This window comes from Chaetura pelagica, unplaced genomic scaffold (assembly GCF_000747805.2).
Source record: "Chaetura pelagica isolate M959 unplaced genomic scaffold, ChaPel_1.0 scaffold109, whole genome shotgun sequence".
NCBI classification, from domain to species: domain Eukaryota; kingdom Metazoa; phylum Chordata; class Aves; order Apodiformes; family Apodidae; genus Chaetura; species Chaetura pelagica.
Window position 1 is genome coordinate 9,499,407 of NW_009970725.1, and position 13,315 is coordinate 9,512,721.

The 13,315-nt window shown below is 36.9% G+C and overlaps 1 protein-coding gene across 1 annotated transcript in view; it reads left to right on the top strand.

Moving 5' to 3' along the window:
* The window catches only part of ROCK1 (Rho-associated, coiled-coil containing protein kinase 1), an 83,040-nt gene that overhangs the window by 38,148 nt on the left and 31,577 nt on the right, over positions 1-13,315 (top strand). The window contains exons 7-16 of the mRNA XM_010006844.1: positions 451-595; positions 894-1,032; positions 1,940-2,031; positions 2,249-2,408; positions 5,059-5,125; positions 9,997-10,085; positions 11,637-11,685; positions 12,261-12,396; positions 12,767-12,858; positions 12,983-13,229. Of these exons, the coding sequence (XP_010005146.1) occupies positions 451-595; positions 894-1,032; positions 1,940-2,031; positions 2,249-2,408; positions 5,059-5,125; positions 9,997-10,085; positions 11,637-11,685; positions 12,261-12,396; positions 12,767-12,858; positions 12,983-13,229 (1,216 nt within the window). The remainder of the gene's footprint in view (positions 1-450; positions 596-893; positions 1,033-1,939; positions 2,032-2,248; positions 2,409-5,058; positions 5,126-9,996; positions 10,086-11,636; positions 11,686-12,260; positions 12,397-12,766; positions 12,859-12,982; positions 13,230-13,315) is intronic.

A 13,315-nucleotide genomic window follows, 5' to 3' on the forward strand; every position in this document is an offset into this window, starting at 1 on the left:
TGTCTAGTTAGAGTTTCAAGGCCCTGTCTACGTTTATTCTTCCTGGCATTAAGTGTATTGGGTCAGAGGTCATAAGCTTGCATTTTAGCTGATCCTGTCAGCAAAATCCCTGATGTTGGCTTGTTTATGCTGAAGAGCTTTCCCTATTTATGGTACAACCTGTCAGTATAGGACACATACTAGCACAAGCAGGAGAGGCCATGCAGTGTTCACAGGGCCTACATGCAATTCTCATTACCTCTTGAATATTAACCAAGGTTTATAAAGTAACATTCACTGTGTTTAACAAATCTGGTGCTTGGTTCTGAATTTAGTAGCGTAGAATTAAAAAATGTTAAAATATCCATTTGTTGATGAAAATTGATGTTGCTTAGGCTTCATAAACTCTAGGAAATGGCTTGCAGTTTTGGATCTAATGTTTGGGTCTGGCTGTTTTCCTCCTCTCTGTAGGAAGGTATGGTACGATGTGATACGGCTGTGGGAACACCAGACTATATATCTCCTGAAGTATTGAAGTCTCAGGGTGGTGATGGTTACTATGGGCGAGAATGTGACTGGTGGTCAGTTGGAGTCTTTTTGTATGAGATGCTTGTAGGTGAGTAGTAGGATAATCTAACTGATTGTGCTACTGACTTAACTAGATTCTATGTTATAATTGCTATGTTTTTAACTGATTAATTTCTTAATCTTCTGGCATAAGCTTTGGTTTACTGATCATGTGTTATTTACAGAATACAGCATTCTGGCACAGTTCTCAAACTTGCCTCCTGTTCGTTTGGCCTTGCCTCTTGTTCATTTAGTTGCTCACATTGTTGCATATGTAGTTCAAATATTTTAAATCAAATCCACAATACCTTTGATATGTTTTAAATTTTGCCTTCTTGCTTTTCCAGGTGATACACCTTTTTATGCAGATTCTTTGGTTGGAACATATAGTAAGATTATGAACCATAAGAACTCTCTTACTTTCCCTGATGACAATGACATTTCTAAAGAGGCAAAAAACCTTATATGTGCTTTTTTAACTGACAGGTAAGATTTAAACTTTACTCAAAACGAAAGTAAGCCTTAGTTAAGATAATTTCTTCTCATGTTGAAAGGACGTATATATATATGTGTGTGTGTGTGTTTTGTGTGAGTTTCTAAACTGTTCAACAGAAGTGAGTATTTGGGAGAGGAGTCACCAATGGTTGCTGCTGCTCTTTGTGGTGATAGTATGTATACTGGGGGAAAGGAAGTGCTACTGCTATGGGTACATCTATGTTACAAATTTTTTTGGAGTATGAAGTGTTACTGCATAATAACAGTTACAGTTACCTTGGACTGTGTCGCACAGTGTTGAAGGGCACACGGAATTAATTCCTTTTGGATTACGCTAAAGCAAAAGATGCATTTCAGTAGTGCCCCTGATGCACCCCTGGCTCTAAGTGGGCATTCAGGATCAGGGTAGAGTCAGCCCAATGGAAGCCCATCTAAAATGTGAGTGTTAGGTCTGCTTCACTTTGTAAATACACTCCTGTTGTACCCACACCACGTATAACCAAGTATAAGCATAACCTTTGCTTGAGAACTGGTGCTACAAAAGAGGACTGCTGCATTTGCTGGGCTGAATGGGATTCAAACAACACCATGAGCTCCTAAAAAAAGTGGAACCTGTCTGTTGCTTGTCAGCTGTCTAGCTAGTCCATGATGGTGATACAGTAACAGCAGGATGTCTTATGGACCAAACTTAAAAACCTGTCTTCAGACTGTGTTCTGAAATGTAGCTGCTGTGCTCCTATAGATACCTTCATATGAAACTGTGAGATATGTCTATTTCTTACCTCAGTTTGGGAGGTAATTTTTTGTCTTTGTTGTTAGATTATGTCTTAGAATGAGTCTTTTCCTTCAGAACAATTCATGTAATCTTCCATGCTTAAGCAAAACGCTCTTTTAACAGGGAAGTGAGGCTAGGACGAAATGGTGTAGAAGAAATAAAACGTCACCTTTTCTTCAAAAATGATCAATGGGCTTGGGAGACTCTAAGAGACAGTAAGTAGAATGCTTTTTTTCAGAGACTGTCATCTGTCTTATGCGTTATGTTAGAAAAAGAATTTCCATATTTCTTTTTAATGTAATTTAATTTTCTATTTACTTTATACCAAGGAAAGTGATTCCTTGGACACCAAAGATAAATTCTCCTGCCCCCCCAATTCCTGATTGTGTCACTGGACAGTGTTCATTAACACACTGTTCTGTTTTTTTCTAGCTGTAGCACCAGTTGTGCCCGACTTAAGTAGTGACATTGACACTAGTAATTTTGATGATCTGGAAGAAGACAAAGGAGAGGAAGAAACGTTTCCCATACCAAAAGCATTTGTGGGCAACCAGCTTCCTTTTGTAGGATTCACATATTACAGCAACCGTCGGTATGTACGCTGAAGCAAGCTGATAGTGTTTTCTTCTGTCGATACTGTATCTGACTCTTACTAACCAGTATTTTTAAGACAAACCTTTTCAGATTGCTAATAATTATTCAAAATCCTAATAGATTTTACTCTTTTCACACTTCAGTAATGATAACCAGTACTGTTAGTTATCAGTACCTTAAAACACCATGCTGAATTTGTGAATGTCTTATTCTCCATTAAGAGTATTATGTAGTGGTGCTGCAGAAGCTAAACAAGAAAAATCTACTGTTGTCACTACTAAGCAGAGCTGCCTGAAAAGGACTAAATTACGTATGTAGAGTCATGGATTAGGGGTATGAATGTCACTTGGTTTTACTGTGAATTACTGTTCCTGAGCTGTATATGCAGATTCCATACTTTCCATGAGTGTTTTAGCATGTAATAAATTAAATACTGGCTTACTAGAAAGAAAATATTTTCTGTTTGCCTGTTACCTGCTTCATAATGTTTCCTTTTTTCTTTTTCTGAAGTATTTACTCATCCACTGCAGAGTGAGATTGTGATGCCTTACCATTTTCACTGCTGCTTACATTTTAAATTACATGAGTAAAAATTGTATTAATTCATGCTTTCAATAGTCATTATTATTGTAGGCACTGTGGATAGGTATATCTACATTCAGAAACCTTGATAACTTTTTCTTACTTTGAAATATACTGTTAATTGTAATGGGTGTTCAGTCAGGCTAAATGGGCCCTTTAAATGGGCTAAAACCTCTAGTAGACCGTGTCAGATAGACACTGTTAGTTTTAATAGTGTTTCTGGATAGGAAAATCATAAAGGAAATAAATATGGTTTTCATCCTTGGAAAGAAGAGGAACCACTTTTCCAAGCTCGTGGTGAAATTCTTTCCATCTCTGTAAAGGGCTGGATTTGTTAATTGCTTTCTGCATAGTGAGGAGTAGAAGGTCTTGCAAACTTTGCGTAGTTTGTTTGAGTTCAGCAGTTCAGGAATTTCACCTGCTTTTCTGATTTTAGTCTGTAATTTAAAAGGTCTTTAATTTTTGCCTTGTAGGAAGATTTTGGAGTTTATTATCAAGATGAAGTAGCATACAGAAGCTTGTTAATGACAGTAGTTCTCTCCCAGCTTCCGTCTTGGGGGACAGCATCAGGAATTTAGAGAACTAAGTGGATGGTGTTTTGCTGTCATTGAAGAACTTTGTTACTAAATACTGTAATAACTGTGTAGCCTTATTAGAACTAAAATGTTGTCCTGGGATTGAATGTTGTCCCATAATACTCTGTTGTCCCATGATGTTACTCAGGTCTGACAGTCTTGAGTCTGAAGTGGCCATTCATACTTGCTAAACCTGTAATCCTAACTTTTATTCCCTTTTTGTATTGAAAATAGTTGAAATATTTTTTTTTAAATGCATATTTTGAAAAAAGTTGCGCATTTATCCCCACTTTCCTGTGACTTAATCTTGTTCATATACGCTGGAGAGTTTAAAGAAACAAATCTGGGGAAAATGATGGGACTTCTGTCATTGAAGGCAGTAGTACAGTCTTCTGGTATAGAACACTTTCTCATTCTCATTGATTGTAAATGAGGAAGTATGTTTTTTTACTAGTGAACTACTAACTGAGAACACTTTGCAACCCTATTTGGCTTGTGTGTTCTCTTCTGGATTCTGATGCAGCTAGGGCTGTGCCTGTTTAAATGTCACATTCTCAATTCTCAGCAGCCCTGGTGTGCAAAATATGGTGGCTTATAGTACTCAAGACAGCAAGCCCCCTTCTGTAGTGAATGATTCTGTTTCCTCTTCATCTTCCGATTGTCTGAAAGCAGTCTTGGTGTTTAATTTGGCCTTAACTTTGGAGATGTCTTTGATTTTACCCTCCCTGATCTTTTGGGGGGGTGCTTTATGTGTGTGAAATTACCCATGCAAAACAAAAAAGATTAGTCCATCTTTCTCAGTTCATGCATTGGAGAGTTTTTCCTCTCATAATCTGATGCAGTTGGAGGTGGTTTTCCGTCTCTCTAGATCAATTGTCAGGCCAAGAATATGACGTCAAGTACCAAAGGAATTTAAAGATAGTAATTTGTTTTTACTTACCTGACTTCTCAGAATCATGACAAATAGAAATTTGTGGTATTTTTAGAAAGCACTTACATAAAATAATACTGGCTTCAGGGCAAACTTTTTTATGTGTGGAATTCTTAGTAACTGTGTTGGAAGTTACACAATCTCTGCAGAGTTTGCTTCATTGCTGCTACTTGCTGCATAAGTGCCTGAGTAAATATTTATGGGATGGAAGCCAGTGAGAATGTTGTAACCATGGAAGGCATAGATTTTTTAAATTACTATTAAAAAAAACAACAAACCAAAGTGGTTGTATTAGTATTTGGCAGAAATCCTTTTTTCTGGAGGTCTTCTGCTGCAGTTTTCTGCTTTATCCTTTACAATAAATGATGTGAGGTTTTCAATTAAATGTGCCTTAATCTTTAAGTATAATAAATACGATAATGAAAGATCTGCTTGTTACTATTTGCTTATCCACATTTTGAAGCAAAAATCTGGAGATTGGTTTAGGGTGATTGTATTCTGTTTTTTTCACATAATGTTGCTTTTAAACAACTCTTAAAACTTTAAAAATGTTGTTACAGGTATTTAGCTGTCTCTGCAGAAAATTCCAATGATAACAGAACAGGCTCGAGCGTCGATAAAAGTGTGGTATGTCTCACTTTTTTCAGCTTTGTTGTATCCTAGCAAAGAATCTATTTCATATATAGGAATAAACTGTTCAAGGTCTAAATGTCTCAGATTATTTTAGTGCTTGGATATGGGAAATCAATGCATAAATTTTAACTGTTTAGTATGGCCTGTCTACTGAAGTTACTGGAAAAGCAGAATTTCAGCTCTTCATATAACATTGGTTTTCCTGAATTGGGATTAAATAGCCTAAACTGCCTACATTTTTTGTGGAACTGGATCACAGTTTTTATCTTTAGAAATACCAGAGTGTTTGTGCAGTATTTTTAGAGTTCCTTATTGATCCCAGGTGTACACTGACTTTGTGAAATCATGGAGTCTGGATGTGTGCATGCTTTCCAGCAACCCACCAGTTAAACGCTGGAGCTGGATTTCCTGTGAACTAAGTGGAAGGTGGCAGATAATGTACCAAGCTTGGGTATTCCGCTGCTTCCCAAGGGTCCCCCACAAGCTATGGGGAATTGGGGCACTGAGAATCCACATTTTTAGTGCAGTTCATCTGGGAAGAAATAGCAGTCAAGTTTCCAGGAAGGTATGCTGAGGTGTTGGAAACAAGGCCTGCTTGGATTCTGTGTAAGTTCTGATGCAAATCAAGCTATTCCTTTAGAATGGTCTAATATTTTATAAATCACATATTTAGCAGAAGAAAACAGTCTAAAAATTGATAATTATCTCTAAAAGAAAACATCTTGGCTTTGACTATGAGTTACTTGCTTAGTATTTTGTTCAATTATGTTTTCCATTCCAAGTAGAAGAGAAGCAGGTATTAATGTATGTTCCTCTTAAACTTGCAATATAAAAATGTTAATGTGTTATTCTATTACCCAGAGAAAGTTTGTAAAAGACAGGAACTGATTACGTACTTTATTGGGCTCACTGAATTTGCATTTATGTGTCTTGTTGTCTTTATGTTGATGTGTTCCATACATTTTGTTTTCATCATAAGCATTTGGCTGTTGATATGGTAAAATTAAAAGCAGAGCTGGACTTGGAGATATTTAAAGCTGTATGCTGGCCTTGGATTGGCTTTGAAGAGAGTTACTGAAGAGTTTTTGCTGGCTGGACAGTTGGGCCCAAAGAGTGGTGGTCAATGGAGTAAAATCCAGCTGGGGCCAGTCACAAGTGGTGTTCCTTGGCTCAGTGTTGGGACCGTTTCTGTTTAACATCTTTGTTGATGATCTTGATGAGGACATAGAATTTATTATCAGTAAGTTTGCAGATGACACCAAGCTAGGCAGGAGTGTTGATCTGCATGAGGATAGGGAGGCTCTGCAGAGAGACTTGGATAGATTGGATCGTTGGCCTAATGTTAGTGGTCTGGGCTTCAACAAGGCCAAGTACCAGGTCGTGCACTTGGGCCACAACAACCCAAGGCAATGCTCCAGGCTTGGGGAAATATGGCTGGAAAGTGTCTGGCAGAAAAGGACCTGGGGGTTCTAACTGACAGACGGCTGAACGTGAGCCAGCCGTGTGCCCAGGTAGCCAAGAAAGCCAATGGCATCTTGGCTTGTATTAGAAATAGTGTGACCAGCAGAAGTAGAGAGGTGATTGTCCCCCTGTCCTCAGCACTGGTGAGGCCACACCTGGAATATTGTGTCCAGTTTTGAGCACCTCAATTCAAGAGAGATATTGAGGTGCTGGAGCGAGTACAACTTCAAGGACTGTTGGTATCTCTTTCCCAGCCCTTTGGTGTACAAACTCCTTAATGTGCAAGAAATTGTACATATGCAAATAGGTGGATGATAAGCAGCTGGCTCCTCCTGCATTGATCCCCTGGCATTTTGGCTTCTTCCCACTTCCACCAGTTCTGCCCATGCCACTTTTCTGGAATCCGCTTGATCGGAGCATCTTACAAAGCCTTAAATGGAAGATAGTGGCATTTCTGATCTCATTTTCCAGTATTTCAGCTGTGCCATAATCTATTTACCACACAATTTGTGTCACTTTGATAAGCGGCTGCTTCAAGACTGCATTTATTAAAATCAAGAGCAGGGAGAGCTTTCAAGTCTCTCAAGTGTTGTAATAAATGTTTGAAATTAGTCATTACAGTGTTTGCCATGGTTCATATCATAGACTCTGATTCTATGACTTTGTGTAATTAGTGGGATACAGGCACCTGAATGTAGTTGAAGATCCTTCAGGAGTCCTGTCCATATTGTCAAGTGTGTTTGAATGTCTTGTGATTATAAGAGTTTTGGGAGGTGAAGCCTCTGGAAGAATATGAGTGATACAGAGAGGCTTAAATAAATGTTAAGTCTTTACTACAAGGCATTTTTACCCACAGTTCTTTCTCAGTTGTTTTTCTTTCATTACATGCTGCAATGAAAACAGTGATGTTGACACACGGTTAGCAAATTAATTAGTCCTAGAAATGAAACACAAGATGTTACTTTGTCTATCTGCATTTTGGCATAGTACTGAGTGTCTTTTGGGAGGGACCAAGTGCCAGAAATTTCTGACAAATGCATTGCATTTTGCAAGAGTGTAAAACTTCACAGAATTAAACCATTCAGTGTCTTAACTGAATTTCAAACCTCTCTGAAGATCTGATGATATACTTTGGTTTAGTCCTGCCAGAACCACGTGTAAACAGTCAGATATGAAGAAAGAGGAGATTAACAGAGTCTTTTGCACTGGGTCTTCGGTTTTCTTCGTGGTTGAGGGTGCAGAACCAGATACACTGTGCTGTGCTGATTTAAAAAAAAAAAAAAAAAAGTTTCACAGTTCCAGAGGGATTTTTCTTGGCTTCTCTGCTGTAGGCAGGCGTTTCCATATTCCTTTCCTCCCCCTCCTTTTACTCAAAATGGAAATTGAGAACAAACTAAACCATAAAGTAATACTTTCATACTGAGTTAATTGTAACTCAGGATTTTCCTAAGGTATTTTTTAGTCTATTGATTTCAGATTGTGCAAAACTTCTCTAGAGGCCTGTTTCTCATACTAATGTAATTAGACGGCTCAGCAAGCTCAGATTGGCCCCTTGGGGTACAGCACTGTAAAGCATCCAGAGGCAGAAAAGAGCAAGCAGGGGCTATAGAAGTCCAAACTAGTAGGAGTCAATACAGAAATGCATCAGTTGCCAGATGTCTTTTTGGACCTGTTCCTCATCTGTCCTATTTAGTTCCCTTATGCAGCCTGTCAGGAAGGGCTATGAAATGAGCAACCAAAAAATGGATGAGCAATTATGTTGAAATATCTTCTTTTTTTTTTTTTTTTTTTAAATTAACTGTGGTCCCTTTTTACTAAAGCGAGAGCTAGCCTTTAGTCTTGTTTCTTGATTTCTTGGTTCACACCAAGGAGATAAATGTCTTGTGTACTGGTTCTCCTTGCTTTCTCCTCAAAGTTTAGATTTAGAGGCCATCTACATGGGTTTGGACTACAATCATTGTCTCATCCACATGGTGTTATGTTTTATGTCACACCTTTAATTGGTTTTCCAGAGCTGATCTGTAGGTGCTGAGAAGTCTGTTTCTTCCAGTATTTCCTTGCTTTCACAAGGCTTTGTGATAGGTAGTGGTAAATATATAAAAGAGAGTGATGAATGTATAAAATACATAGTTTCTGCTTAGTACCCAGTTGCCATGTCAATGTTCTTCCTCTGAAAACTTCAGGGGAGCTTAAGAACATGGAGGAAAGAAAGGATCTCCAGTTCTGGAGAGCACCTGAGTGCTCCATGCTTTAGTTTCTTCTACATGGGGAAGGAGAACAGATTGAAAGTAGGAAGGAAAATGCCTGCCTGGAGGTAGTAAAAAGTAGCTTATAACTTTCTCATTTAATATGGATAAAGCATGTTATAATATGTCTGCAAACCGTTATCTTAGTTTAGGATGAAGGGCAGTCCTTGCTTAGAACACTTACTGTTGCTATCAAGAGAGAATGGAGACAAGTGTAGTCTGTCTCTTTTTCATTATTTCAGCGAGTAGTTCTAGTTTCTCTAAGCATATGTTGTGGGAAAAAGAAAAAAGGAAGAGGCAGATGTAGGAGGAAACTCTTCTGTAGCTTCTTTTTCTGGAATGATTGTGCAAAAGGAGACCATTTTCAGAGTTATTGAAGTTATAACGAGGAACAAGAAAACAAAGGGTTAGAACCACTTGAATATGTTGCTTTGAAGAGAGTCTAGGTTAGGGGTGTACTGCTTCTCTATGCAGTTCTAGGGGTGTTGAGGGGAATGTGGGAAAGCTGAGTAAGGCTGAAATTCTGACAACATCAGCAAAAAGGTTTAAAATAGTGAGTCAGTATGGGCTTGACTTAATGAGCTTCCTCAAAGTTGACACCATCTGGTTAATTGAGGATTTTGCTGAAACTGGAGTGGGATTATTTGGCTCAGAGATGATGCAGAAGGTAGATATTTTGGGACTACATTGAAAGAATGAACTTCTGAATTTGCTGGCAAACAGTACCTGCTATACAGTAATGTTCTATATTAATATCTGAAACTTACTACTATTTTCAAACCGTAGCGCAGTGATAGCTATAAAAATTACCTCTGACTAAATGGATGTTAAGAGCATTTCCCCCCCTTGCTAGTAAGAGACTGGTCTGGTTCTGCTTCCTGAACTCATTGAGAGGTTGAAGATGTATTGCAAAATACATGTGGTGGTTCATGCTAAAAAAAGAGATGTTGAGACCAATTAAAATGCTTTCTTATATCTTTGCAGTAATATCTTTAGTCTGATCTTTAGACTTTTTTTGGGCGATCACATCTTAATAAGGTAGAAATGTAGTGTACAGATAGAAGTGATACAACATAAGCACCACTGAATATTCTGAAAGACTTTTTTAAGTTTTAAAATTTAATGCATGTTCTTTCATGTAAAAATATATATTTAAAGCTGGAAAATATGCAGAAGATGATCTATGAGTTGGAAGAACAACTACATAATGAAATGCAGTTGAAAGACGAAATGGAGCAAAAGTGCAGGTGAGACTTTAAAGTTTAATTGTTTACATAATTTAAATACATCTAACCCTTCAGTTTTCTCTTATTACTACTTTAGGGATTACCAGACTAACACTAAGAATGTTGTATTGTAGTTCTCCCCAAGAGTTCCAGGCACAGGTTTAAGTAATTCTAAAACAATATTTGGATAGTTTTCTTGAATAGAGTATGAAGAAAAACTTTTGTTTGCCTTGGCACCCATGTAACACAAATATTGAAGTGTTCAGAAAGAATGTAAGTTTACCTGATACTCACAATTCAGCTATTTTATTGGACTGAGGTAACAATGATCGTACTGTTTTTTCTAAAAAACCCCCATATATTAAATACTGTATGTGCATCATATATTGCATTATTGAAATTAATGGTCTGACTTGTAAATACATGGTAGTTATTGGAAAATCACATATTTTTTTTTCTGTGACTGATAACTAAGATGATAAACTATTTGCTTTCTGAAGTCTTGCTTCTGCTGTGTTGAAGTGGTAGCTACATGAGAATTTGCGTATTTTTTGCAGCTAAGCTTATGACCAAACAATTGGGATTCTTCTTTTTTGATAATCAGAACCTTTTACTCAGTCATGTAAACTAAATTCCCCTTCAGCTCCCTTCTACACTTGAAGTCTTTTCCTGAAGGAATCAACATTAGGTACAGGATATAGGAGGGGTGTAGGCTTATGAATTAGGACCATAGTGTGTCACTGTACAAACTACTTGTGCGGGAAGTGGTAGCCACGGTAGTCTGGTAGGAGTTTAGACTGTGTTACAGTGTCACTTACTTAAACATAACTCACTGTTCAGGTGTGCTGATTGCTTTCCACAGGCAGGATGTTAATTGCTTGAAGATATTCAGTAGCTGTCTTCCTGCAGTACCACTGAAGCTGTCAGAGCAAAACTGTGTCTTCCGATATGTCATTCCATTTACTGCCAAGTTGCTGTAACTGCTTCTTATTGAACCTGCCAGGGAACATTGTCTGGGTCCTTTTTTTAATCTCTTTGGAGAAGGACAGCTAGCTACAAAAGTGCAGTGGATGTGTTAACTGAGGTTTTACTGTGCACTTAACCTCACTCTCTCATAGTACTATGTTCTAATACATTGCCACAACCGAGAGACTTTTAAGTTATGTTATTCAAGTATCTTTATCCGTAGTGGACTGTTGAATTAAAGAATCATTTTAGATATTTAGAAAGTTCACAGCTAGAAGTTTTAGCAGTTCACCAGGGTATTCTAATTTTAATGATAGCCTGTTGTGTATATACACTATTTTCACATTTGCAGACGTAGGAAGAAAATGTGGCACCTAAAGTTTCGTGTATATTATCTGCAGCAAAGTTGATGAATGCTTGTTAATATATTTTTACAAATTATTTCCAATGATTGATTATTTTCTTACATTTCAAAGTTTATTACAAACTAGCGTTAGCCAAAATATAAATGTTTCCTTTGGTAACAGCCCCAAAATATTTCACAAAAAAACCACTGTGTATAATATGTACTCAAATAATATTGAAATTATTTTGTTTTACTTTTAGATCTTCAAACATAAAGTTAGACAAGATAATGAAAGAACTGGATGAAGAGGTAATTTTTTTCCTCCCTGAAGCCTTCTTAGTTGGGTAAAGAATGCAGATAGCACTTTCATGGTTTAGGATATTTCTTCTATGTCTGAAAAAATGTTCTGAGTTTAAATTTTGGACCATACCATCACATTTCAGTACATAGCATTGAGAGATACATTTTTATTTGTATACATTTTCAAAAACATCTTTTATCTGCAAATCATGCTGAATTATATTTCCTCTGCAAAAAAATGTTTTGCTTAGTCTTGCTCATCACAATTTCTCTGGAGTTTGTCAAAATCAGTAACTCTAAAAATTATCATACAGGTAATTTTCTGTTGAGTCCTTATGTTGTCTCTTAATAATAATTTTCATAGTTACTTGCATCCAGCCACATTAAGGATAACTTTTCTAGCAATTTCATACATTTGCCATGTGGAAGTTAAAAAGCCATCTTTTCTGAAAACCTTTTCAAGAAAGCCAGAAACTCACTGGAAACGATGCATCAGTTTCTTTGATTAGTTAGTTGCAGAGCTACTGGTTTAGGAGTCACTCCTTAGAATGTACATAGGGAATCACTAGTGCTTTTAATTTTAGGGAAATCAAAGAAAGAACTTGGAATCAACACTGTCTCAGATTGAGAAGGAAAAGATGGTTTTGCAACATAAAATAAATGACTACCAAAGAAAAATTGAACAAGAGAATGAAAAAAGACGGAATGTGGAAAATGAAGGTATGTCATCTTGTCCAAAGGTTGACACTAATGAGAGGTGTATGATGTGTTTTGAAGAATAATGTACTACCTTAGAATCTTCAGTGCTATGCAACTTTAAATTTAATTTAGTTAATGAGCACAAATTTTGAATTTACTATTAGTATTATTGAGTTCATTTTAACAAGACTACAGTATTTTGGTTTCTCTACAATATGCGTTTCTGTTCTGCAAGCACAGAATTTGACCCCTAAATGTATATAAAAAGCAAAAAGTCAATAAAAGACCTTCTATATGCTGGGTCTTTGAGTGTGTTTGTGTAAAATTAAAAAAAAAAAAAAAAGTATGAGTTGTTTTAATCTGATGTACTTATGGTGTAATTTCTTTTTAGTGTCCACATTAAAAGATCAGATGGAAGACTTGAAAAAAATCAGCCAGCATTCACAAATTACAAACGAGAAGATAACGCAATTACAAAAACAAGTATGTTGCTTCTGTTTATTGTCTTCATTATCTCTTAGATGTAAAAAGCAGTATTGAATATTCAAATGTAAAAAAACTGGTCCAGTTTTTATATTTGAAAACCTTGTCTATTTTGTTTTAACAGCTAGAAGAAGCAAATGATTTGCTGAGGACAGAATCAGATACAGCAGCAAGGCTGCGAAAGGGTAACACAGAAATGAGCAAGTCTTTAAGTCAGGTAGAATCACTGAACAGAGAACTCCAAGAAAGGTGCAGAGTTCTAGAAAGCACAAAACTGCAGGTGGAGAAAGATTATTACCAACTACAAGCAGCTTTGGAGTCGGAACGAAGGGACAGAAGTCATGGATCTGAAATGATTGGAGAACTACAGGGTAATTCTTCTGTATTTATACTTTACCAAAAAGTCTGTGACAGCACTACTTTATTAACTAAAATACAGTTACATAGAAGGAGGAAA